The sequence below is a fragment of the Callithrix jacchus genome, chromosome 22, assembly GCF_049354715.1.
Source record: "Callithrix jacchus isolate 240 chromosome 22, calJac240_pri, whole genome shotgun sequence".
NCBI lineage: Eukaryota > Metazoa > Chordata > Mammalia > Primates > Cebidae > Callithrix > Callithrix jacchus.
The window spans coordinates 6,072,060-6,097,246 of record NC_133523.1 but is presented as its reverse complement, the minus strand read 5'-3'; the positions used below and the strand labels follow the sequence as shown (position 1 = coordinate 6,097,246).

The 25,187-nt window shown below is 52.2% G+C and overlaps 1 protein-coding gene across 11 annotated transcripts; it reads left to right on the top strand.

Moving 5' to 3' along the window:
- Nucleotides 1-931: 931 nt before the first annotated feature.
- On the top strand, nt 932-24,836 carry SLC25A23 (solute carrier family 25 member 23). Of its 11 annotated transcripts, none has more exons than XM_078360348.1 (11): nt 932-1,252; nt 2,314-2,440; nt 3,347-3,434; nt 4,090-4,201; nt 5,579-5,737; nt 5,821-5,973; nt 6,071-6,313; nt 8,172-8,339; nt 16,918-17,068; nt 24,477-24,523; nt 24,609-24,836. In XM_078360348.1, the coding sequence occupies exons 1-11, from the start codon at nt 1,097-1,099 to the stop codon at nt 24,687-24,689; spliced, it is 1,485 nt and encodes a 494-aa protein (XP_078216474.1). In that variant the 5' UTR covers nt 932-1,096; the 3' UTR covers nt 24,690-24,836. The 11 variants fall into 11 exon arrangements, with proteins under 11 accessions (XP_078216474.1, XP_078216473.1, XP_008985314.3 ...); XM_078360347.1 differs by lacking the exon at nt 24,609-24,836 and adding an exon at nt 18,695-18,875 and having other exon boundaries at nt 24,477-24,513; XM_008987066.4 differs by lacking the exons at nt 24,477-24,523; nt 24,609-24,836 and adding exons at nt 18,695-18,875; nt 19,317-20,814 and having other exon boundaries at nt 6,206-6,313.
- Nucleotides 24,837-25,187: the final 351 nt, after the last annotated feature.

Here is a 25,187-nt window from a genome sequence, read left to right as displayed (position 1 = left end):
CCCTGGCACGTGCAACGCACGGAATCAAAGTGAGCTTTTGTTATTATTATTCGCTGTCAAGTGGTCTGTGCTTGTGGTCTGTGCTCCCTTCCCCCTAATGGTGGAGAGAGAAACTGCGCCTGAAACTAGTAGAGACCTTCCGCATGTGCAACCAGAGCGACAGCCTGGGGCTCCGCCTCCAGCGCTTGACCACCGGGATCCTCAACCCCAGTAACGCAAGGGACACTGAGCCATCTCCTCCCACGTCACCCAGTGTCCGATTGCGGCCGCGGCCCCTTTAAGATCTCCTGGCAGGCGGTGGGACTGCTGGCCCGAGGCTGCCGGGGGTCGGCGCTGAGGCCCCGCCCAGGTGGGAGGAGAGGCCGGGCGTGCGGGCTCAGCTTAGGCGGTGCTGACCAATCGGAAGCCGACTTTGCAGCCGCGCCGCATATTGATCTTCTGGTTCCCAGTCCGAGTGGGACCGAGAAAGGAGGCGCGCGAGCGGGAGGAAGGGACGGTGGGAGCGCACCGCGCCTTGATCTTCTGTTTCTGCCGCGGGGTGGGGAAGGTGCCAGGCGCGGGCGGGCCGAGAGAGAGCGAGATGGTGCAGGGTTCTTGCGTGCGTCTGGGAAAAGCGAGAACTTGAATTCCTGAAGATTAGTGGGGGGGGGGGGGTGCGGTCAAGTGGAAGGGGATTATAAAACCCAATCCTCGACAGCGCTCTACCTCGCCCCCTTGGGCAAAGGGGGAAAGGGTAAACTGAGGCACCCCCGAGACCACTGAGCGCTCTAGCCCCTCTTCCCAGAAGGAACTCTGGTGCTCCTTCGGCTGTGCAATGCCAGAGTATCCCAGACATTCCCTCCCAACGCCTCCAGCTCCGCCCTCGGTCCCCTCCCCCCAAAGCAGGTCGGGGGAGGAGACGCAAGTTCTGGCGCCGGCGGCGACGGCTTGCAGTCGCCACCTCCCGCGAGTGCCCGAGCCGAGCGGGCTGCTTGGAGGCTGCGGACTCGGCGGCCGCGGGAGCTGACCCTGCGGGGTCCCGGGGGGGGAGGGGGAGCCGCGAAGCCCCCGCGGAGGCCGCCGCTGCCGGGCCTCCCCTCCCCCCCGGGCGGGCGCCATGCGGGGGAGCCCCGGCGACGCGGAGCGGAGGCAGCGATGGGGTCGCCTGTTCGAGGAGCTGGACAGTAACAAGGATGGCCGCGTGGACGTGCACGAGTTGCGCCAGGGGCTGGCCAGGCTGGGCGGGGGCAACCCAGACCCCGGCGCCCAACAGGTACCCCCTTCCCCAGGGCCCCCCCACTTCGCAGCCCCGCCCGCGCCCGGTCACCCGAGGGACTACCTACCTGTGTCTCCGTCTCCTTCCCCCTACCCACTCGTGTCTGGCCTAACGGGATCGCTAAAGATAGGGCCGCTGAGGCCCCAAGCCTGCATTTCCACAGTCAGCACCGATCCCCTTCCCAGGGGTAAGGGGCATCTGCCTGGGAAGAGATGGGGGCGCTTCCCTGCCCACAGCCTGGGACACCTTCCTCTGGCCTGCACCGCCCAAGAGGTGCCCTGCTTCCACCTCCAGGAGACACACCCTCCATCCTCCTGCGGGCACCTACTGCCCTGGCCTTACGCTGCCCCTTCTCTGTTTACATTTCCTGGTCTGCCCTTTCAAGGGCTCTTTCGCAGGCTTGGCTCACTGTCCCAGGCTGCCCCAGCCAGAGACCCAATCCTGTCTGTGGTCACCCGCAGGTGGGAATGTACCTATCAAGGCAAGGCAAATTACCCCCCACCCCCACCTCCATCCTGCAGGCCTTCCCCACACCTGTACCCCCAGATGGCCCTAAACCAACCACAGCATCCCTGAGACCAATCCAAACTCACACTTCCCAGATGAGAAAAACCAAGGCCCCGGCCACTCTGCTTGCTTCTCTCCTGCCCCACGTAGCCCAGTTCTAAAGGGAACTCCTGGGACCCCCAGGTGGACAGGGTTTTTTAAGAGGTAGCTGGATTCAACAGGAATGGGGTAACTTTAAAAGCAAGAGACAGATAGCTGAGAGGACAGGCTTCAGAGAGAAAGCAAGGTTACCATTTCCCAGTTCTGTGACCTTGAACTAGTGGCTTGACCTTGCCGAGCCTCAGTTTTCTCACCAGGAAAACTATACCACTCATACCCACGCCATAGACATGTGGCTGAGAAGTAAGCTGATTGAAGGAGGAGATGATGTCTTCTCTCCTCTTCTTCAAGGCGCTGGGGGCTCTGGGCTCCTAAGGCAAAAGCTGACTTTTGTCCTCTCCAGATCAGGAGCAGGTTCCTGGAGCCACCTCTGTCCCCTTTCCTTCTGCCAGAATATCTCCTCTGAGGGTGATGCTGACCCAGATGGCGGGCTGGACCTGGAGGAATTTTCCCACTATCTGCAAGAGCGGGAACAGCGCCTGCTGCTCATGTTTCACAGTCTTGACCGTAACCAGGACGGTAAGTCCTGCAGGCCCCAAGGGATGGGGCTGTGGGGGCCCTAGAGACATCAGTGGGGTTAGAACTGGCAGCGCTAGGAGGAGAGGGGGAGGGCCGCTTCTCCCCGATGACTCACGGGCTATTTCAGGAGCGCTCCTCACCCCCCAGCTAGGTGGTTCAAGGCCCAGCCAGCCCATCCCACCTCCTTTCCCTTCTGGGGCAGGACCCCGTAATTACCCTTAGATTTTTCTAGGGGGCAAAGATACCCCATGCTGATCTCTATGGGACAGAGATCCTCTCACAGCAGCATCTAGGTTGTGGATATTGCCTCTTGATCTCCTGTGGCCTAGAGACCCCTACAATTACCCCTGGATTCCTTCCTTCCTTCCTTCCTTCATTCATTCACAGAACAAATAAGACCCCCAGGCCAGGCAAGGTGGCTCATGCCTGTAATCCCAGCACTTTGGGAGGCCAAGACGGGGGGATCATAAGGTCAGGAGATCGAGACTGTCCTGACCAACATGGTGAAACCCCGTCTCTACTAAAAATACAAAAATTAGCTGGGCATGGTGGTGCGCACCTGTAGTCCCAGCTCTTTGGGAGGCTGAGGCAGGAGAATCACTTGAATCCGGGAGGCAGAGGTTGCAGTCAGCCGAGATCATGCCATTGCACTCCAGCCTGGTGACAGAGGGAGACTCTATCTAAAAAAAAAAAAAAAATCCCCCCCCCACCCTGCAAATACTTCCCAGTTCCACCTCTCAGTCAGTAAGTCAGGGATCCCCCCACAGCCCTGCCACAAACCTCTTCCTGGGTTTCTGGAGCCCCTGATCTTGCTAAGCACCTCCATTCCAAGCTGTTCTGATCCTTGGTCCTGGGGTTCCCCGGGGTGCCCATACCCACATCCTCCCCACCTCCGCCCCTCCCCAGGTCACATTGATGTCTCTGAGATCCAACAGAGTTTCCGAGCTCTCGGCATTTCCATCTCACTGGAGCAGGCGGAGAAAATTCTACATAGGTGAGTCACTGGGGATCTGGAATCTCAAGTACCTCAGGATGCAGTGATCCCTTGGCCATCTCTGTCTTCTGGGCTTCAGACCCAGTCCCAAGGAGGATATAGCTGAGAGGTCGGGGCTTTGAAGTCAGATGGATCTGGCTGGATGCAGTGGCTCCCGTCTGTAATCCCAGCACTTTGGGAGGCCAAGGCGGGCGGATCACTTGAGGCCAGGAGTTTTAAGACCAGCTTGGCCAACATGGTGAAACCCGTCTTTACTAACAAAAACTGGCCAGGCGTGGTGGCACATGCCTATAATTCCAGCTACTTAGGAGGCTGAGGCACAAGAATTCCTTGAACCCAGGAGGCGGAGGTTGCAGTAAGCCAAGATCATGCCAGGGCGCTGTAGCCTGGGTGACAGAGTGAGTCTCTGTCTGGGAAAAAAAAGGAAAAGAAAAATTCAAATTGAAGCCAGACAGATCTGGGACCAGTTGCCTCTCTGAGCCTCAGTTTCCCCCTCTAGAAAATGACGGTAATGCTGTGACATCTCCAATAGGGTTGATATGAGGAACTGAACCTCCCAAACTGCAAGACATAGCAGAACCTCACCCCCGCCTAGCCCAGCCCCAGGCACTGAGCCTGTCCTCCCCCACCTTCTACCTTCCCCTTCTCCCCCCAGCATGGACCGAGACGGCACCATGACCATTGACTGGCAAGAATGGCGAGACCACTTCCTGTTGCATTCGCTGGAAAATGTGGAGGATGTGCTGTATTTCTGGAAGCATTCCACGGTGAGGTGGGGGTGGCTTTCCCAGGCTGAAGGCTGTGCCCTCTTCTCCAGGGCAGGCTTTGTTCCAGTCTCCTAGGGCTTAGATAAGCTGGGCCAGGACTCTCAGGAGAAGGCCCTGGCAGCAGCTGAGGAATGAGGATCTGTTCCTCTCTTCCCCCACTTGGGGTTCAAGGGTCCTGTTGGGGACATCTCTGCTGTCTGATTGGAACGCAGCCCTTGAGACTTACATGGGGCCTCTAGGGACAGCGTGTGGGGGTTGCGGGTGCAGGGAAGAAAGAGCTCACCAGATGGGGTGCCAGGCCTCCCACCCTCCACCCACACAGCTCCCTTCTACTGGGTTCTCTGCTTGGATAAATGATTTTACTGCTGAACAGAACTGTTCAAAAACCACGGTCTTCAGAGGATCCAGTGGGAGCCACTAGAGAGGGTGGTAGGGGTTTGCTCTAGACCCCTGGTTCCTGGGTGAACCATCTATGAGCAGTGCATCTGGTGGGATCTGATGGCATCTGGAGGGGATCCATCTGTGGGATCTGGTGAGAACCTCTTTGGAGATCCAGAGACTCTAACCCCAGAGGATTCATGGGGACCCTGGTTGGAAATTCTGTACTCTAGAAGGGAGATGATTCCTACAAGGGGATTTGCTTTGGAGGAGATCCCTCTGAGATCTGGTGGCTCCCAAAGGATCTGCTGGAGTCCTTACATGGGTGGTGCCTGGGAATATCTTGTATGGCCCTGGAGGGATCTTCTGGAATCCTTATATGGAAGACCCTTGGGTGGGATCCTTCAGTAGAATCTCATGTGCCCTGGAGGGATCTGTTAGAGACAGGGTCTTGCTCTTGCCCAGGCTGAAATGCAATGGTGTGATCAGAGCAGCTTCAAACCCCTGTGCTCAGGCAATCTGTCCACCTCCGCCTCCTGAGTAGCTGGGACTATACGCACATGCCCAGCTAAGTTTTGTAGAGATGGGGTCTTGCTATGTTGCCCAGGCTGGTCTCAAACTACTGACCTCAAGGGATTCTCGCATCTTGGCCTCCCAAAGTGCTGGGACTAAAGGTGTAAGCTGCTGCACCCAGCCTGGAGGGAGCTTTATGTCGCAGATACTTGACTAGTACCCTTTAGTGGGATCTGGCAGATGCTTGGGTGGGATTTGGTAGTAGTTTCCAGGAGGGATGTTAGGATCTTATAAGGAGGCTGCTGGGTTAGATGCTTTGGTGACACCTGGTAGGACCCAGCAGGACTCTTCTGGGGTCTCCAAGCAAGAGTCATTGGCAGATTCTACAGTATCCTGGGATTCGTGGAGGAGACTCCCCTATTTAGGACTGACTCACATCTCCCCATCCCTGCCATGGCATGACACCCTTAGCACCTGTATCCTTAGGTCCTGGACATTGGTGAATGCCTGACAGTGCCGGATGAGTTCTCAAAGCAGGAGAAGCTGACGGGCATGTGGTGGAAGCAACTGGTGGCTGGCGCAGTGGCAGGTGCCGTGTCACGGACAGGCACAGCCCCTCTGGACCGCCTCAAGGTCTTCATGCAGGTGAGGGGCCCTGGAGAGACCTGCCCCCACCCCCAGGCCTGACACCTTGGAGGGGACCTCCAAGCTGTTGTCTCCCCATTCAGGTCCATGCCTCAAAGACCAACCGGCTGAACATCCTGGGGGGCCTTCGAAGCATGGTCCTCGAGGGGGGTATCCGCTCCCTGTGGCGTGGCAATGGTATTAATGTACTCAAGATTGCCCCTGAGTCAGCTATCAAGTTCATGGCCTATGAGCAGGTGAGGGCAGGTACAGGGAGGAGTGTGCTTGGCACAGGGAACTGTGGGCTGTACACAAAGATTTATGGATTGGCTTGGGGGTTTGGGGTGAACACAGGTCCCCAGGATTGGGCATCTGCTCCCCTGCATGAATGCCCACAGCAGACCAGTTCTGTGGAACCAGGAGAAGAGTGGAATGCAAGGAAGGCTCAACCCCCACAGTCCTAACCATCCCTGTGTCTCCCTGCCTCAGATCAAGCGGGCCATCCTGGGGCAGCAGGAGACACTGCATGTGCAGGAGCGCTTCGTGGCTGGCTCCCTGGCTGGTGCCACAGCGCAAACCATCATTTATCCCATGGAGGTGAGAAGGAGGGACCCCAGCAGAGGCCCCATGGCAGGGTGGGGGGCCTGCTGTACCCATTTCACTCCACATTTCATGATATGCATTGGGATTACACCTTTGTCTCTCTAATTTGGAGTATAGCTCATCAGAGTGATGCTATTTCATATGTAGCCTATCTGGGTATTACAGAGATATAATTTCTGGGAAAGGTAGTGTCAGTTACCCCTGTTTGGATGGTAGTCATGAAAGCCATCTGTTTATGAATATGCCTCTTCTAAGGATAGCGTGTCCTAGCTACATGTTTTCAGATAAATTATTTCAGGTTTCAGGTTATACAGCATATTGTCTGGATTCTGAAAGTGACAGAAAACTTAAATCATGTCAGCCAGGCGTGGTATCTCACGCCTATAATCCCGGCACTTTGGGAGGCCTCAGGTGGATCACCTGAGGTCACGAGTTAGAAACCAGCCTGACCAACATGGTGAAACACCATCTCTACTAAAACTACAAAAATTAGCTGGCATGGTGGTGGGCGCCTGTAATCCCAGCTTCTCAGGAAGCTGAGGTAGGAGAATGGCTTGAACCTGGGAGGCAGAGGTTGCAGTGAGCCAAGATCCCGTCACTGCACTCAGCCTGGGCAAGGGAGCAAGACTCTGTTTCAAAAAAACAAAAAAAAAAACCTTAAATTATGTCAACAAAGTCTAGAGATGAGCATTTCAGGCCTGGGATGGTAGCTTCAGAGTGTCAGAGATTCAAGGTCTTTCTATCTATCTTGTTACACAACCTCATGGACTAATGTGTGGCTGCCTGGGGCCCCTTCACCACATTCCACACTCCAGCCAAGAAGGAAGAAGTGACAAAAGAGGAAACACCTCCTCACTTCTAAGGATGCTTTCTGAACCTTATATGTATCTCTTTCTCTTCCTTCTCTTCCTTTGGCTAGGAGGTAGCGACATAGCCACATACCCAGGGTCTCTGGTCTTTATTTCTAGTGGCTGTGCGCTTAATGAAAGTTACAGTTTCTGTTATGAAGGAAGAAAGGAATAAGATACTTGGGGTCTGAGCATGACAGCTCATGCTTGTAAACCCAGCCCTTTGGGAGCTGGCGGTGGGAGGATCGCTTGAGCCCAGGAGTCTGAGAACAGCATGGACAACATAGCGAGCCTCCATCTCTTTTTTAAAAATTTAATTTAATTTTTTTTTTTTTATTGAGACAGGGTTCACCATAGTCTCAATCTCCTGACCTCGTGATCCACCCGCCTCTGCCTCCCAAAGTGCTGGGATTACAGGCGTGAGCCACCTACTGCGCCCAGCTCTAGCCCCCATCTCTACAAAAATAACCAAAAGACTGGATGTGGTGGCTCACGCCTATAATCTCAGCACTTTGGGAGGCTGAGGCAGGTGGATCACCTGAGGTCAGGAGTTTGAGACCAGCCTGAACAACATGGTGAAACCCTATCTCTACTAAAATACAAAAATTAGCCAGGTATGGTGGCGGGAACCTGTAATCCTAGCTGCTTGGGAGGCTGAGGCACGAGAATCGCTTGAACCCGGGAGACAGAGGTTGTGGTGAGCCAAGATTTCACTGCTGCACTACAGCCTGGGCGATAGAATGAGACTTTGTCTCAAAGAAACAAACAAAACAGAAATAACAAAAAAATAAAGATACCAGGAGACAGTTTCTGGTGGTGCCACATGCGTGCACTTAGGTAGCTGTAACTATTTCTAGGTAGAGAGATTTGGGGATAGCAGAAGATTCTGGAGTAGGTGGCTTTTAAAATTCAGTTGTTCTCAGGGTATCTGCTTCCAGGAGTAGCTATTTCTAGGTGTCTTCATTCCTGGATGTAGCGATTGATGATAACCAGGTTCTCCCCAGGTACTGAAGACGAGGCTGACCTTGCGCCGGACAGGCCAGTACAAGGGGCTGCTCGACTGTGCCAGGCGGATCCTGGAGAGGGAGGGGCCCCGTGCCTTCTACCGTGGCTACCTGCCCAACGTGCTGGGAATCATCCCCTACGCGGGCATCGACCTGGCCGTCTACGAGGTCTGTGGGCAGCCCGCCCCTCCCTCCCTGCTCCCCTCTGGGATTTGTCCACAGAACACCCCTTCTCCTTCCCCTGGGGCTGGCTCAGTTGACCTCCTATAGCTAGAGAAAGACAAACATGAGGTGAGGAGCACCTTGGGCATGGGAATCCTGGGGAAGCCTTAGGGGTATGGGACTCTCCCATTTCTCCACTTAGCTCTGATGAGCAGTTCAGCCTTACCGGGTTACCTGAAAGTCAGGGATCACTCCAGCTGAGAGAACCAGAAGAGCAGGCAAAGATGACAAAAATTAGCAGGGAGTGGTGGTGTATGCTTGTAATCCCAGCTACTGAAGAGGCTGAGGCACGAGAATTGCTTGAGCCTGGGAGGCAGAGGTTGCAGTGAGCCCACATCGCGCTACTGCACTCCAGCCTGGGCGACAGAGTGAGACTCCTCAAGAAAAAGCAAAGTATGATGGCTCACACCTGTGATCCCAGCACTGTGGGAGGCTGAGGTGGGCGGGTCACCTGAGGTCAGGAGTTGAAGACCAGCATGACCAACATGGAGAAACCCCATCTCTACTAAACATACAAAATTAGCTGGGCATGGTGGCCCACGCCTATGATCCCAGCCACTTGGGAAAGCTTATTCTCCCAGTGGAGAATCACTTGAACTCGGGAGGCAGAGGTTGTGGTGAGCTGAGATCATGCCATTGTACTCCAGCCTGGGCGACAAGAGAGAAACTCTGTCTCAAAAAAGAGAAAAAGCAGGCAAAGAAGAGTCTCAAAGGCATCCGAATTCCCCGAAACAAGTATTATACCCAGCCTCTGCCACTAAGCCAATGTCATCTTCAGGGCCTGCCCATTCGAGCATCTGCTGTTACCATAACAACCACACCTAAGCACCGGCATCGTGAGACCTTTATCGGCAGAGGCAGGTGCAGAGAGGGCTGTTTCTCTTCCAGAGGACACATCTGTTGCTTTTACCTTCTCCTAGTGGGATCACCAGGTGACCCCAATTAGGATGGTCCTGGATGTCCCCAAGTGTTGCTCCCAAAACCGTTGTATGCAAGACGGCCTGCTTCATGGGCATGTGACCTGTGAAGTCACATTTTGTGACCTAATGCTCAGAAGGGCCCTGTGCTTGGTTTAATGCTCTGCTGCGGCCATATTGAAATTATTATTACTATTATTTGAGATGGAGTCTCACTCTTGTTGCCCAGGCTCGAGTGCAATGGCACAATCTCGGCTCACTGCAACCTCCACCTCCCGGGTTCAAGTGATTCTCCTGCCTCAGCCTCCTGAGTAGCTGGGATTATAGACATGCATCACCATGCCCGGCTAATTTTTGTGTTTTTAATAGAGATGGGGTTTCACCATGTTGGCCAGGCTGGTCTCAAACTCCTGACCTTAAGTGATCCACCTGCCTTGGCCTCCCAAAGTGCTGGGATTACAGGCGTGAGCCACCCCACCAGGCCTGAAATTCTTAATTTTTTCTTTCTTTCGAGACAGACTCTTGCTCTGTCACCCAAGCTAGAGTGCAGTGGCACAATCTTGGCTCACTCCAGCCTCCACCTCCCAGATTCAAGGGATCCTCCTGCCTCAGCCTCCCCAGTAGCTGGGATTACAAGTGACCATGACCACGCCTGCCTAATTTTTGTATGTTTAGTAGAGATGGGTTTCACCATGTTGCCTAGACTGATCTCAAACTCCTGACCTTAGTTGATCCCCCCACCTCAGCCTTCCAAAGCTCTGGGATAATAGGCGTGAGCCACCGTGCCTGGCCAATAATTTTTGCACAAGGGACCCCACCCTTTTACATTTTGCACTGGATTCTGCAAATTGTGTAGCTGCTTCCGATCTAATAGACTGTTCGTGCCTCCATAGCTGCCCTCCCCATCACCGACATCCAGACAATTGAACGAGGCAAGACTGTTGCTCACCCATTCCTTTTGTTCCTTTTTTCTTTTCTTTTTGAGATAGTCTTGCTTTGTCACCAGGCTGGAGTGCAGTGTCACTCCCTGCACTGGAGCTCACTGTAACCTCCGCCTCCTGGGTTCAAGTGATTCTCCTGCATCAGCCTCCCAAGTAGCTGGGACTACAGGCATGCGCCACCACGCCCAGCTAATTTTCGTATTTTTAGTAGAGATGGAGTTTCACCATGTTGGCCAGGATGGTCTCAATCTCTTGACCTCGTGATCTGCGCACCTTGGCCTCCCAAAGTGCTGGGATTACAGGCGTGAGCCACTGTGCCCGGCCCATTTGTTTCATTTGGTTGCTCACTCGTTCACTCAGTGACTATTTCTTGAGCATCTGCTTTGCGCTAGGTACTGTGTGGATTGTTGTAGATGTTGAGTCGAATGAGACCAGCACGGTCCCTGCCACCCTGGAATGGCCATCCCCATAACCAAGACAGGCAATCAACCAGCAAATATAGTTTCAGCTCCTAGAAAAGCTCTCAGAAGATCACAAGACAAGATTTGTCATCTTCAGTAACAGTGGGCGGGAGGGTGGTTGAGGAATGCCTCCAAGTAGGTGACATTGAAGCCATGGGTTAGGCGTATTATCACAAGGCAGTGTGCACAAACCTACTGCCCAGGTGTGGAAGCAGGAACAGATTTGGAGGAGTGGAAGTCTTAGGTGGCTGGGGGGAACTGATCAGGGCAGGACGCAGGCTCTTCCAAGTACAACAGGAAGCCATTAAGAGTTGTGAAAAGAGGCCGGGTGCAGCGACTCACACCTGTAGCCAAGGCAGATGGATCACCTGAGGTCAGGAGTTCAAGAGCAGCCTGGCCAACATGGTAAAACCCCAACTCTACTAAAAATACAAAAGTAAGCCAGGCACAGTGGCAGGCACCTATAATCCCACCTACTCAGGGTGCTGAGGCAGGAGAATTGCTTGAACCCAGGGCAGGGTGCAGAGGTTGCAGTGAGCCGAGATCTTACCACTGAACTCCAGCCTGGGTGGCAGAGCAAAAAACTCTGTCTCAAAAATATTTAAACAGAGTTGTGAGTAGAAATAAGATGAGGCTATATGCAGTGGTTTGTGCCTGTAATCCCAGGACTTTGGGAGGCCAAGGTGGAAGGACTGCTTGAGCCCAGGAGTTTGAGACCAGTCTCTACAAAAACATTTAAAAATTAGCCAGGTGTGGTGGTGCACACCTGTAGTCCCAGCTACTCAGGAGGCTGAGATGGGAGAATTGCTTGAGCCCAGTAGGCAGAGGTTGCAGTGAACTATGATCACATCCATGAACTCTCCAGCTTCAGCAACAGAACAAAACCCCATCTCGAAAAAGAAAAGGAAGGAAGATATAACCTTAAATACACTCTTCACCCAAAAATGGACTTAGATGTCTAAGAGGTTTTAGAAACCCTGCACCCTCTTGGAGTTTCAGAATCTGTGTGTTTGTCCCTTGAATGCTCTGAGAAGTCCTCAGTAAAGTGATTTCACTTTTTTTGTTTTTAGCCCAGGACTGGCCATAGTAATCTAGTCTTTAGAACTGTTTTGTGTGTTTTTTTTCCTTTTTTTGAGACAGTCTCAGTCTGTCACCCAGGCTGGAGTGCAGTGGTACAATCTCGGCTCATTCCAACCTCTGCCTCGTGGATTTAAGCAAAATTCTGCCTCATCCTCCCGAGTAGCTGGGATTACAGGTGCACACCACCACACCTGGCTAATTTTTGTATTTTTAGTGTAGACAGGGTTTTACCATGTTGGCCAGGCTGGTCTTGAACTCTTGACCTCAGGTGATCCACCCGCCTTGGCCTCCCAAAATGCTGGAATTACAGGTGTGAGCCACCGCACCCGGCCATCTTTTGAACTTCTTTTCAACAGATTGCTCTTAATAACCCGTTAAACATCTATTTGGCAAATGCTCTTCTAGACCCAAAAGGAGGCTTCTAAAATTGCAAGGGCAAGAATGGTAAGTACTTGCTTATTTTATCTGGTCTGCACCTGGGCTAGGCATTACTAATCCATCACAGCACTGAGTCCCTCTCAACACAATCCCAGTTTCAGGCAGCAGTTTCCAGCGGATTAGGATTCGCGCAGGAAATGAAACATAGAAGCCTCTCCCAGCCACAAGGCAAAGGAGGTCTTGTTCATACAGTTGCCTCGGCAGGAGGCTTCAGAAGGGACTAGCCACCGTAAAGTCTTCAGGTGCACAGTTGTAGAGTCACATGCAGCTGTCAATGTTGGCTCTCAATTTATTTTGTAGCTTTGGGCAATTAACTTCCCCTGAGCCTCAGATTCTTTTCTATAAAATAGAGATAATAGGGCCAGGCATGGTGGCCAAGGCGGCAGATCACTTGAGATCAGGAGATGGAGACCATTCTGGCCAACATGGTGAAACCCCATCTCTACTAAAAATACAAAAATCAGGCCCAGCGCAATGGCTCATGCCTGTAATCCCACTGCTTTGGGAGGCCAGGGTGGGTGGATCACGAGGTCAAGAGATCGAGACCATCCTGGCCAACATGGTGAAACCCTGTCTCTGCTAAAAATATAAAAATTAGCTGGGCAGCATGGTGGCTCGCGCCTATAGTGCCAGCTACCTGGGAGGCTGAGGCAGGAGAATCGCTTGAACCCAGGAGGCAGAGGTTGCAGTAAGCGAAGATTGCACCACTGCACTCCACCCTGGTGACAGAGCAAGACTCTGTCTCAAAAAAAAAAAAAAAAATTAGCCATACATGGTGGTGTGTGCCTGCAATCCCAGCTACATGGGAGGCTGAGACAGGAGAATCACTTGAACTGAGGAGGCAGAGGTTGCAGTGAGCTAAGATCATGCCACTGCACTCCAGCTTGGGCAACAGAGCAAGACTCTGTTTCAAAAAAAAAAAGAAAATGCAAAAAATGGCCAGGCGTGGTGGCTCCCACCTGTAATCCCAGCACTTTGGGAGGCCGAGGCAGGCTGATCACCTGAGATCAGAAGTTCGAGAGCAGTGTGACCAACATGGAGAAACCCCATCTCTACTAAAAATATAAAATTAGCTGATCGAGGTGGTGCATACCTGTAATCCCAGCTACTGGGGAGGCTGAGGCAGGAGAATCGCTTGAACCTGGGAGGTGGAGGTTACGGTGAGCCGAGATCACGCCATTGCACTCCAGTCTCGCCAACAAGAGTGAGACTTTGTCTCAAAAACTGATAATAATAACCAGCTAGATGTGGTGGTGCACACCTGTAATCTTGGTTACTTGGGAGGCTGAGGTGGGAAGATCACCTGAGCCCAGGAGGCAGCGGTTGCTGTGAGCTGAGATTGCGCCACTGCACTCCAGCCTGGGTGACGGAGCTAGACCCTGTCTCAACAATAATAGTTTTGGTCTTAGTTTGAGATCCTTCCAAAACAGACCTGGAAACTGGGCAGTGAGGACAAGTGATTGGTGAGGTAATCAGACAGGGCGTCCATGGATACAGGACGAGTATGTTAGTTTCCGAGGACTGCTGTAACAAAGTATCACAAACTTAAAACAGCAGGAAGTTATTGCTTCTTTCAGCTTCAAACAACAGAAAGGTACTATCTCAATTCTGGAGGCCAGAGTGTAAAATCAAGGTGTCAGCAGAGCCATACTCCCTCTCAAACTTACAGGAGAGAATGCTTCCTTCCTTCTTTCAGTTTCTGCTTGTTCCCAGCAGCCCTGGGCATTCTTTGGCTTGTAGATACATTCACTCAAATCTCTGCCTCTGCTGTCATGTGGCTGTCTTTCTCTGCGTGTGTCTCTGGCTTTGTGTCTTCTCCTCTATGGAGACCAGTCACACTGGACTAAGTCTACTTTACTACCCTACTCGTCTTAACTGATTATATCTGCAAAGATCCGATTTCCAAAGAAGGTCACCTTTTTTTTTGAGATGGAGTCTCAGTCACCTCGGCTGGAGTGCAGTGGCACTTTCTTGGCTCACTGCAGCCTCTGCCTCCTGGGTTCAAGCAATTCTCCTGCCTCAGCCTCCTGAGGAGCTGGGAATACAAGAGTGTGCCACCGTACCTGGCTAATTTTTGTATTTTTAGCAGAGACGGGTTTAACTATGTTGGTCAGATTGCTCTCAAACTCCTGACCTCGTGATCTGCCTGCCTCAGCCTCTCAAACTGCTGCTATTACAGGTGAGAGCCACTGTGCCTGGCCAGAAGGTCACCTTCTACAGTACTGGGGGTTAGGTCAACATGTCTCCCCTCCACAAAGGGGGACATGATTCAACCCATAACAGTATGTTATCAAGAAAGTTACCATTCCTAGCGTATGGAGCTCCAGCCCTCTGGAGATCTCTGGGAGGCAGCATAAGACACGCTCACCAGAGAGGTGAAGGAGCTGAGGTATTGATACACCAAGTCAGTCGTTTGAAGGTTGTATCTGGAGATGGTAATTACCTAGCACTTCCTGTCCATTCCTAAGTGGTCAGAGTAGGCTGGCCTGGGCTCAGAGAAAGTCCACAAGCAAAATCTTCAGGTAGATGCTGGCAGTAAGAAGTCAGCAGGTCTGAACTGGAGTGGGAAGGGATGAAGGTGGTGCCCCCACAGCATTTGCCCCAGGCACTGTCCTTGGAAAGTGTTTTTGTTGTTGTTGTTGTTTGTTTGAGATAGAGTCTTGCTCTTGTTGCCCAGGCTGGAGTGCAGTGGTGCAATCTTGCCTCACTGCAACCTCCACCTCCCGGGTTCAGGTCATTCTACTGCTTCAGCTTCCTGAGTAGCTGGGATTACAGGTGCCTGCCACCATGTCTGGCTAATATTTATTTTTAGTAGAGACGGGATTTCACCATGTTGTCCAGGCTGGTCTTGAACTCCCGACCTTAAGTGATTCACCTGCCTCAGCCTCCCAAAGTGTTGGGATTACAGGTGTGAGCCACCAGGCCCAGCTTTTTTTTGGAGGGTGGGGGGACACTGAGTCTCACTCTTGTCGCCCAGGCTGGAGTGCATCACAGCTAACAGCAGCCTTGAATTCCTGGGTTCAAGCAATCCTCCCACCCCAGCCTCCTGAGTAGCTGGGACCACAGGCATACACCATCACATCCAGGTTGGTTGGTTGGTTTGCTTTTGTAGAAACAGAGTCTTGCTATGTTGCCCAGGCAGGTCTTGGGTCCCTGGGCTCAAATGATCCTCTTGCCTCGGCCTCCCAAAGTGCTGGGATTACCAGCGTGAGCCGCCACGCCCAGCCTTTTGTTGGTGGTGTTGTTTTTAATGTTTTCTTTGCCCTTCTGGAAGCAAACAAGTTGTAAACTTAGTGTCTTAAAGCAACACAAATGTATTAGCTTACACTTCTGGAGGTCAGAGCTCCGCAACGGGAGTTTTACTGTGCTTTATAAAATCGAGGTATTGGCAGGGCTGCGGCCCTGGTAGAGGCTTCAGAAGAAAATCTGTTTCTTTGCCTTCGAAAGCTTGTAGAGGTCACCTGCACCCCTTGGCTTGTGGTCTCTTCCATCTTCAAAGCCAGCAGCCTCGCATCTTCCAAACTCTCTCTTGCTTGTGCTTCTATCTTTATACCTACTTTTCTAACTCTTAGAAGGGCCCTTGTGCTAGGTACGGTGACTCATGCCTATAATCCCAGCACTTTGGGAGGCCAAGGCATGTGGATTACCTGAGGTCAGGAGTTCGAGACCAATATGGTGAAAACTGTCTCTACTAATAATACAGAAATTAGCAGGGGGGCCAAGTGTAGTGGCTCATGCCCGTAATCCCAGCACTTTGGGAGGCCGAGGGGGGCAGATCACGAGGTCAGGAGATGAAGACCATCCTGGCTAACATGGGGAAACCCGTCTCTACTAAAAATATAAAAAATTAGCTAGGTGTGGTGGCACATGCCTGTAGTCCCAGCTACTTGGGAGGCTGAGGCAAGAGAATCACTTGAACCCAGGAGATGGAGGTTGCAGTGAGCCAAGATCATGCTACTGCACTCCAGCCTGGGTGACAGGGTGAGACTCCATCTCAAAAAAAATAAAATTACCCAGGTGTGGTGGCACATACCTGTAATCCCAGCTACTCAGGAGGCTGAGGCAGGAGAATCACTTACCCGGGAGACGGACGTTGCAGTCAGCCAAGATTGTGCCACTGCACGCCAGCCTGGCAACAAGAACGAAACTTTATCTCAAAAAAAAGGGGGGGAGGGGGGCCTTTGTGCCAGGCATGGGGGCTCATGCCTGTAATCCCAGCACTTTGGGAGGCTAAGGTGGGAGGATCGCTTGAGCCCAGGAGTTTGAGACCAGCCTAGGCAACGTAATGAGACTCTATAAAAAAGAAAAATGATTTAAAAAAAGAAAAGAAGGACCCTTGTGATGACATTGGGCCACTCAGCTAATCCAAAATAATCTCCTCATCTCAAAATGCTTATCTGAATCCCATCTGCAAAGAAAGTCCTTTGTGTCATCTTGGGTAACATATGCACAGGTTGTGAGATTAGGGCATGGTCAGTACAGGGGACTCGTATTCCACCTGCCAGAGAGTGTCTGGGTGAGGACTTGGTGAGGGGATTCAGGGAAAGGGCTGGACCAGCCCCTGGGAAGTGTGAAATCCTCAGCTAGTAGCAGCCATTATAGGATTCAGAAGTGGCCTGCAAGACCTTTGAAGCCAGGGTCCTGGTGTCACCCACCCCAAACTTCCCTACTCCCTTCTCCACTCCAGACCCTGAAGAACTGGTGGCTTCAGCAGTACTGCCACGACTCGGCCGACCCGGGCATCCTCGTGCTCCTGGCCTGCGGTACCATATCCAGCACCTGCGGCCAGATAGCCAGTTACCCCCTGGCCCTGGTCCGGACCCGTATGCAGGCACAAGGTGAGGCCTGGGTGGGAGGATGGGGCGGAGGGTGGTCTCATCACTTGGGCACCAGCTCCTCCCAGGTAGAGCCCTGGGCTAGGACCCTCCTGGATTTGGATGGTCTTCTCTGGGCCTCAGTTTCCCCATTTGTGACATTGAAATGGGAGTCCTTCACTTTCGTGGAGCTGAGGATTAATTAGGAAAACAGGTGCACCGAGTACCAGAAGAGACCCCTTGCAGAGTTAGCTGGGGTGCCGCTGCTGGCAAAGGTCGAGTCTTTCCAGGCTGGTAACTTTCCAGGCTGGTAACTTGAGCTCTAATTTGCAAGCCTGCGTTACCGGGAGCGGGAGGCTAGGAGCAGGGGTAGGGAGCAGTCAGGGCCAGTCTGGTTATTGTTTTTGTCTGTATTTTTTGTATGAATTATTTCCCCTCTGTCTCCTCCACCATTACCCTCCCATTCTCCCCGAATCCATTTTGAGAATTTTCTTGGGAATTTTAGTGTTTGTGTTTTCTGACTTTCACTGGGGATGTGTCAGTGTACAAGATGGACACGGTCCTCACCCTCATAGAGCTCACAGGCTGGAGAGGAAGGAAGATGCCAAATAAATCATTCTGGAATTAAGTATTGATTTAGGGTTGTATGAAGGGGAGAAGAAGGCTGGGTACAGTGGCTCGCATCTGTAATCCCAGCACTTTGGGAGGCTAATTAGGAAGGATTGTTTGAAGCCAGGAGTTTGAGACCAGCTTGAGCAATATAGCAAGACCCTATCTTAAAAAAAAAAAAGAAGAAGAAATAAAACAGCCAGGTGTGGTATACGCACTTGTAGTCCCAGCTACTTGGGAGGCTGAGGCCAGAGGACCGCTTGAGCCCAGGTGTTTGAGGCTGCAGTGAGCTGTGCTTATGCCACTGCACTCCAGCCTGGGTGACAGAGGGAGACCCTGTCTCAAAAAAGTGGGTGGGGGCCAAGTGCAGTGGTGCACACCTGTCATCCAGCATCTTGGGAGCCCAAGGCAGGTGGATCATCAGAGGTCAGGAGTTCGAGACTAGCCTGACCAACATGGCAAAAACCTGTCTCTACTAAAAATACAAAAATCAGCTGGGCATGGTGGCAGGCACCTGTAATCCCAGCTACTCAGAAGGCAGAGGCAGGAGAATCGCTCAAACCCGAGAGGCAGAGGTTGCAGTGACCCAGGATCGTGCCATTGCACTCCAGTCTGGGGTGCAATGAAGAAGCAAAGCTCCGTCTCAAAAGAAAATAAAAGTGGGTGGGGGGCAGGGAGGAGCCCGACTTAGACTGGAGCATCAAGGAGGGCCCCCCTGGAGTGCTGGCTCTGGGATAGGGATAGGGGATATGGGAGGATGAGTAGGAGTCAACTGGAAAAAGAGGGAGGGAACCTGGCTCTGTCCTCTCCCACCAGGGACACCCATACCTGCTCCATTTCTAATTGTCCCCAAACTTGGGGTAAAAAGGTGAGCAGCCATTTCCACGGTCATTACAGGTCTTGACTCTGAGCAGTGGGTCCCACTGTTAGTCTAATGTCCTTTCCTCCTGCTGCAATGATGCCACCTGACCCAACCCTGGGGGTAGGAGGGGGAAGTGAAAGGGGAATGCTGGCCTTACCTGGCCCCCCCACCCCTCCCAGCCTCCATCGAGGGCGGCCCCCAGCTGTCCATGCTGGGTCTGCTACGTCACATCCTGTCCCAGGAGGGCATGCGGGGCCTCTACAGGGGCATCGCCCCCAACTTCATGAAGGTTATTCCAGCTGTGAGCATCTCCTATGTGGTCTACGAGAACATGAAGCAGGCCTTGGGGGTCACGTCCAGGTGAGGGACCCGGAGCCCATCCCCCCGATCCCTCACCCCAGTCATGACGTCCCCCACACCTCAGCCACTGGAGACTGATGATCCAACCACAGGATCCCCACTCTTTGGCCACGAGATCCCAGCACCCAGATCCTGGATCCTAGACTTGTATGGCCCAACCACTGGGTCATGGCATCCCTATCCTCAGCCAGTAGATCCCAGTACCCTAACTCTAGATCCCAGATCCCCCTGGAACCATAACTGTGGATCCCATACTTAAGCAACTCAAGTCTGCTACCCTAACCACAAGGTCCAAGATTATCCACACCCTAGCCCTTAATCCCCATCCCCGAAATCACTGGATCCTGCAGCCCCACATCCCAAGGGGGATCTCACGTTTCCCTGTTCCTCTACTGGGTCCTGGACCTCCATATCTTAACCACTGGATCCCACACAAATCAGCGAATGGATCCCGACACCCAACCACAGGAGCACGAATTCCCTGTACCTCAGCACCCAGACCACAGCTCCCTCGGGCACCAAATCCAGTGTCCTCATGAAACGCTGGATCCTAGATCCCCAACCCCAGATCCCCATGTCTCGAGCCCTGGATCTCCAAGCTCAGCCACTGAATTCTGGATGTCAACAAACTTCAGCCACCAGATCCTGACAATCACAATGCCTAGATCCTGGGGCCCCCATCACTGGATCCCAGATCCCTTCACCCCATCCACTGGATTCCTGCATTGTTTTGTTTTGTTTTTTACCTCAATACTGGGTCTCAGATCCTTCTGCTCTGACTGCCAGATCCCTCCATTTCAAGCACTACACCTTGCACCCCAGCCAGTAGGTCCCAGATTCCCAAGCCCCCACCCACCGGATTCTGGCTCCTAAAGCAAGCGTGGGAGCCCCAGCAGCACAGCAAGTGGATCCTGGCAACTGCAGCTGCTGGATTCCAGATTCTAGATCCCGCATCCCTCCAGCCAGTCCCTCGATGTTGAAACCTCATCTACTGAAGGCAGACCCCGATATTTGAAGGCACTGAATCCCAAGCCCTTAACCTCTGGTTTCTGATCCAAATCCTCCGGACGCCGGATCCCAAATGTTCAGGCCCCAAGTCTAGATCCTGGCAACCCAATCACAGCATCCCACATCCCACGCACACTGGAGCCCAGAGCCAGCTTCTCATGACACGAAATTGAGTGGTCAAGGGAGCCAGTTGGGGAGGAAGCCCAGGTTCTGGCTCCGGAAAACCCTGGGGGATTGGTCCCAGGTCCTGATACAGCTCATCACCAGGCAGAGATACACCTGCTGCAACCTGCACGGATGCTGGATTCCCCCTCACCCCACTTTCTCTGCATGGCCACCCCACTCCCCTGGCCTGGTCCTGTGGGGAAACTTCCCTCGAACCACCCCGCTCCCTGCATCCCCACACTTGACGCATCTTCTATCCCCTTTCCACTTTCCAGGCGAATATTCCCAGAGCTGTGTCCCTCCAGAGGGCGCAGTCACTCACTCCTGGGGGCTGGCAAGGAGACAGTCTGAGGCCAGGGACACACGAAGGGGTGTCCCCACCCCAGCACTGCCAGCCCCTCCCCAGGTTTTCAGAGTTGAAGGCCAGGAGCAAATCTGCAAAGACCACCCTTCCCTAAACCCAAACACCCAATGATGCAAAAAACAAAAAAAGAAACCCGCCAAATCCCCAAATTCATCCCAGATCTATTTTTCTACCAGAGAGAGGAGCAGAGTCCCCTCCCCACGCCCATACATTCTGCACTTCATAGTTGGATTCTGAGCTTAGGCTAATCGGAAGACCCCATGCAAGGACTTGGAAAGGGGAATTGGGATTCGGGGAGGGGCCGGAGGACCAGCACTTCCACCTCCACCTCGCCCCACCTCCCCGCCTGTGTGTGTCATTTCGAGGGAAAAGAACAAAAGGAATAAATTTTCTAAGCTCTTTTATTGTGGTTTTTACTGAAAAGGGGGTGAGTGGGCATGGGACCAACTTAGCCTACCCCTAAGGAAGGGACAAGGGGACGCTTCCTAGCACACACAGTTCCACGAGCCAGATGATTCCCTCGTTGAGCCTCAGTTTCCACATCTATAAAATGGGAGCAGCGGAGGGTGTCCATGTTTATAACTCCTTCTAAATTTTGTTTTGTTTTTTTTCAGATTACACAAGTATATCCATTTCTTAAAGCTGCCAGACTAAATTATCACAAACAGGGTGGCTTAAAATTGTGTGTGTGTGTGTGTGTGTGTGTGACATGCTCTGCAGCCCAGGTTAAAGGGCAGTGGTGTAATCATAGCTGATTGCAGCCTCCAATTCCTGGGCTCAAGCAATCCTCCCACCTCAGCCTCCCAAGTATCTGGGAACCACAGGGACCACAGGCACCTGCACTGCTATGTCCAACTAATTTTTTTTTTAATGGGGTTTGACTCTTGTTGCCCAGGCTGGAGTACAATGGTGCAATCTCAGCTCACCACAACCTCCAGCTCCCAGGTTCACGCAATTCTGCCTTAGCCTCCCAAGTAGCTGGGATTGCAGACACACGCCATCACATTTGACTAATTTTGTACTTTGTATTTTTTTTTTTTTTTTTTTTTTTTTTTGAGATGGAGTTTCGCTGTTGTTACCCAGACTGGAGTGCAATGGCGCAATCTTGGCTCACCGCAACCTCCGCCTCCTGGGTTCAGGCAATTCTCCTGCCTCAGCCTCCTGAGTAGCTGGGACTACAGGCACGTGTCACCATGCCCAGCTAATTTTTGTATTTTTAGTAGAGACGGGGTTTCACCTTGTTGACCAGGATGATCTCGATCTCTTAACCTCGTGATCCACCCACCTCGGCCTCCCAAAGTGCTGGGATTATAGGCGTGAGCTACCACGCCCGGCCTAATTTTGTATTTTTAGTAGAGACGGAGTTTCTCCATATTGGCTAGGCTGGTCTCAAACTCCTGACCTCAGGTGATCCACCTGCCTTGGCCTCCCAAAATGCTGGGATTATAGGCATGAGCCACCACACCCAGCCTAACTTTTTTTTAAATTGAGACAGGGTCTCGCTCTGTCGCCCAGGCTAGAGTGCAGTGGCGCATCTCGGCTCACTGCAGCCTACACCTCCTGAGCTCAAGTGGTCCTCCCACCTCAGCCTCCCAAGTAGCTAGGACTACAGACGTGTACCACCATGCCCAGCTAACTTTTTGTTTGTTGGTTTGCTTGTTTGTTATGGAGTCTTGCTCTGTTGCCCAGGCTGGAGTGCAGTGGCACAGTCTCAGCTCACTGCAACCTCTGCTTCCCAGGTTTAAGCGACTCTCCCACCTCAGCCTCCCAAGCAGCTAGGACCACAGGCGTGTGCCACCATACCTGGCTGACTTGCTTATTGATTGATTTGTTTGTTTATTTATTTATTTATTTTTGAGATGGAGTCTCACCCTGTCACCCAGGCTGGAGTGCAATGGTGTGATTTGGGCTCAGTGCAACCTCTGCCTCCCGGGTTCAAGTGACTCTACTGCCTCAGCCTCCTCAGTAGCTGGGATTACAGGTGCGCCACCACGCCTGGCTCATTTTTGCATTTTTAGGAGAGACATGGTTTTGCCTTGTTGGCCAGACTGGTCTTGAACTCCTGACCTCAGGTGATCTGCCCACCTCGGCCTCCCAAAGTGCTGGGATGACAGGCGTGAGCCACCATGCCAGGCCTAATTATAATGATTATTTCCTTTTTTGTGGAAATAGGATCTCAGTATGTTGCCCAGGCTCATGATAGACCCATCGGTCTGTTGCCTGCCTATCTTCATACTGTATTCTCCCTCATATGTATCTGTGTCTCTCTGCCCAAATTTCCATCCTTTTTTTTTTTTTTTTTTTTTTGAGATCGAGTCTCACTCTGCCACCCAGGCTGGAGTGCAGTGACACTATCTCAGCTCACTGCAGCCTCCATCTCCCAGGTTCAAGTGATCTTCCTGCCTCAGCCTCTCGAGTAGCTGGGACTACAGGTGCACACCACCATGCCTGGCTAATTTGTGTATTTTTAGTAGAGATGGGATTTCACCATGTTGGCCTGGCTAGTCTCAAACTTCTGACCTCAAGTCTGCCCACCTCAGCCTCCCAAAGTGCAAATTCTCTCTTGTAAGGACAGCAGCCATCAGATTGGTGCCCCCCACCAATCCAGTGTAACCTCATTTTAACTTGATTATATCTGCAAAGACTGTATTTCCAAATAAGATCACATTCACAGGTGACAGGGGTTAGGGCTTGAACACATCTTCTTGGGGGACACAGTTGAACCCGCAATGAGCAATTCAAATTCATTGTAGAAAAAAGTAGAAAATTCAGTGTGGGTGGGGTGGCTCTCACCTATAAGTAATGTCAGCACTTTGGGAGGTCGAGGTGGGAGGATCTCTTGAGGCCAGGAGTTTGAGACCAGCCTGGGCAAGATGGCAAAACTCTGTCTCTCCTAAAGATATAAAAATTAGCTGGGTGTGGTGGAGCATGCCTGTAATCCCAGCTACTCAGGAGGCTGAGGCAGGAGAATCACTTGAACCCGGGAGGCAGAGGTTGCAGTGAGCCAAGATCTGTCTCAAATGAAAAAAAAAAAAAAAATTCACACTTCTCTTCCTACCAGCAGAGGTGTTCAAAATATATATTTTAGGCCAGGCGCGGTGGCTCACGCCTATAATCCCAGCACTTTGGGAGGCCGAGACGGGTGGATCACGAGGTCAAGAGATTGAGACCATCCTGGTCAACATGGTGAAACCCCGTCTCTACTAAAAATACAAAAATTAGCTGGGCATGGTGGTGCATGCCTGTAGTCCCAGCTACTCAGGAGGCTGAGGCAGAAGAATTGCTTGAACCCAAGAGGCGGAGGTTGCAGGGAGGCAGAGGTTGTAGTGAGCGGAGATCGTGCCACTGCACTCCAGTCAGGGCAACAGAGCAAGACTCAGTCTCAAAAAGAAAAAACAAAAGGCCAGCACAGGTGGCTCACACCTGTAATCCTAGCACTTTGGGAGGCCAAGGTGGGTGAATCACCTGAGGTCAGGATTTCGAGTCCAGCCTGGCCAACATGGCAAAACCCTGTCTCTACTAAAAATACAAAACTTAGCCGGGTGTGGTGGCAGCTGCCTATAATCCCAGCTACTCAGGAGGCTGAGACAGAAGAATTGCTTGAACCCAGGGGGCGGAGGTTGCAGTGAGCCGAGACTGCAACACTTCACTCCAGCCTGGGCCAAAGCAAAACTCCATCTCAAAAAAAAAAAGGTTCGCAGTGGCTGTAATCCCAGCACTTTGGGAGGCCAAGATGGGTGGATCGCCTGAGGTCAGGAGTTCAAGACCAGACTGACTAACATGTCTGTACTAAAAACACAAAAATTAGCCAGGCATGGAGGCACACACTTGTAATTCCAGCTACTGGGGAGGCTGAGGCAGGAGAATCTCTTGAACCCGGGAAGTGGAGGTTGCAGTGAGCCAAGATCACACCAGTGCACTCCAGCCTGGGCAATAGGGCAAGACTCCGTTGACAAAAACAAAGAACAAAAACAGATAAACAAACAAAAAACACTGTAGCTACCATCTTGATTATGGGTTATGTGCTCTCCCTGTCTCTCTTTCTCATAACATTTGCTCTGAAGGAATCCGGTGGTCATGGCATGAGCAGCCTTATGGAGAGGACCACATGGTGAGGAACTCAGCCAATAGCCATGTAACTGACCTTGGAAGATGATCTTGCTGTCCTGGCTGACATCCCACTGCAAATCTACCAGGTGCATTCCCTGGATAGTCCAAGCTTTGTGAATCCCTCCACTGGAAGCACTGGATCCCAGTACCTGAATCCTGAATCTTAGACTCTTATGCTTCAAACACTGAATCACAGTAACACCTGGCTAAGCTGCTCCTGAGTCCCTGATGCTCAGAACATGGGTGAGATGATGGACATGTGTTGTGTTAAGCTGTCAAGCTTTGGCAGGGGGTAACTCATCACGTGGCAATAGCTGGCTAATACGTATGCAGCTACATGTATGTGATTTCATATTGATTTTGGTTTCGGTTTTGGTTTTTGAGACCAGGTTCTCACTCTGTCTCCATCCCCAGCTGGAGTGCAGTGGTATAATCATGGCTCACTGCAGCCTCAAACTCCCAGGTCAGGTGATCCTCCCACCTCATCCTCCGGAGTAGCTGGGACCACAGGTGCACACCACCATGCCTATTTTTTTTTTTTTTTTTTTTTTTTTTTGAGATGGAGTCTCACTCTGTCCCCCAGGCTGGAGCGCAGTGGTGCAATCTTGGCTCACTGCAACCTCTGCCTCCCGGGTTCCAATTATTCTCCTGCCTCAGCCTCCCAA

Coding starts and splice junctions, on each gene's coding strand:
- SLC25A23 (XM_078360345.1), top strand. CDS start 1,097: ATGCGGGGGAGCCCCGGCGACGCGGAGCGGAGGCAGCGATGGGGTCGC. Junction 1,253..2,313: donor CAGACCCCGGCGCCCAACAG/GTACCCCCTTCC, acceptor TCCTTCTGCCAG/AATATCTCCTCTGAGGGTGA. Junction 3,435..4,089: donor GCGGAGAAAATTCTACATAG/GTGAGTCACTGG, acceptor TTCTCCCCCCAG/CATGGACCGAGACGGCACCA.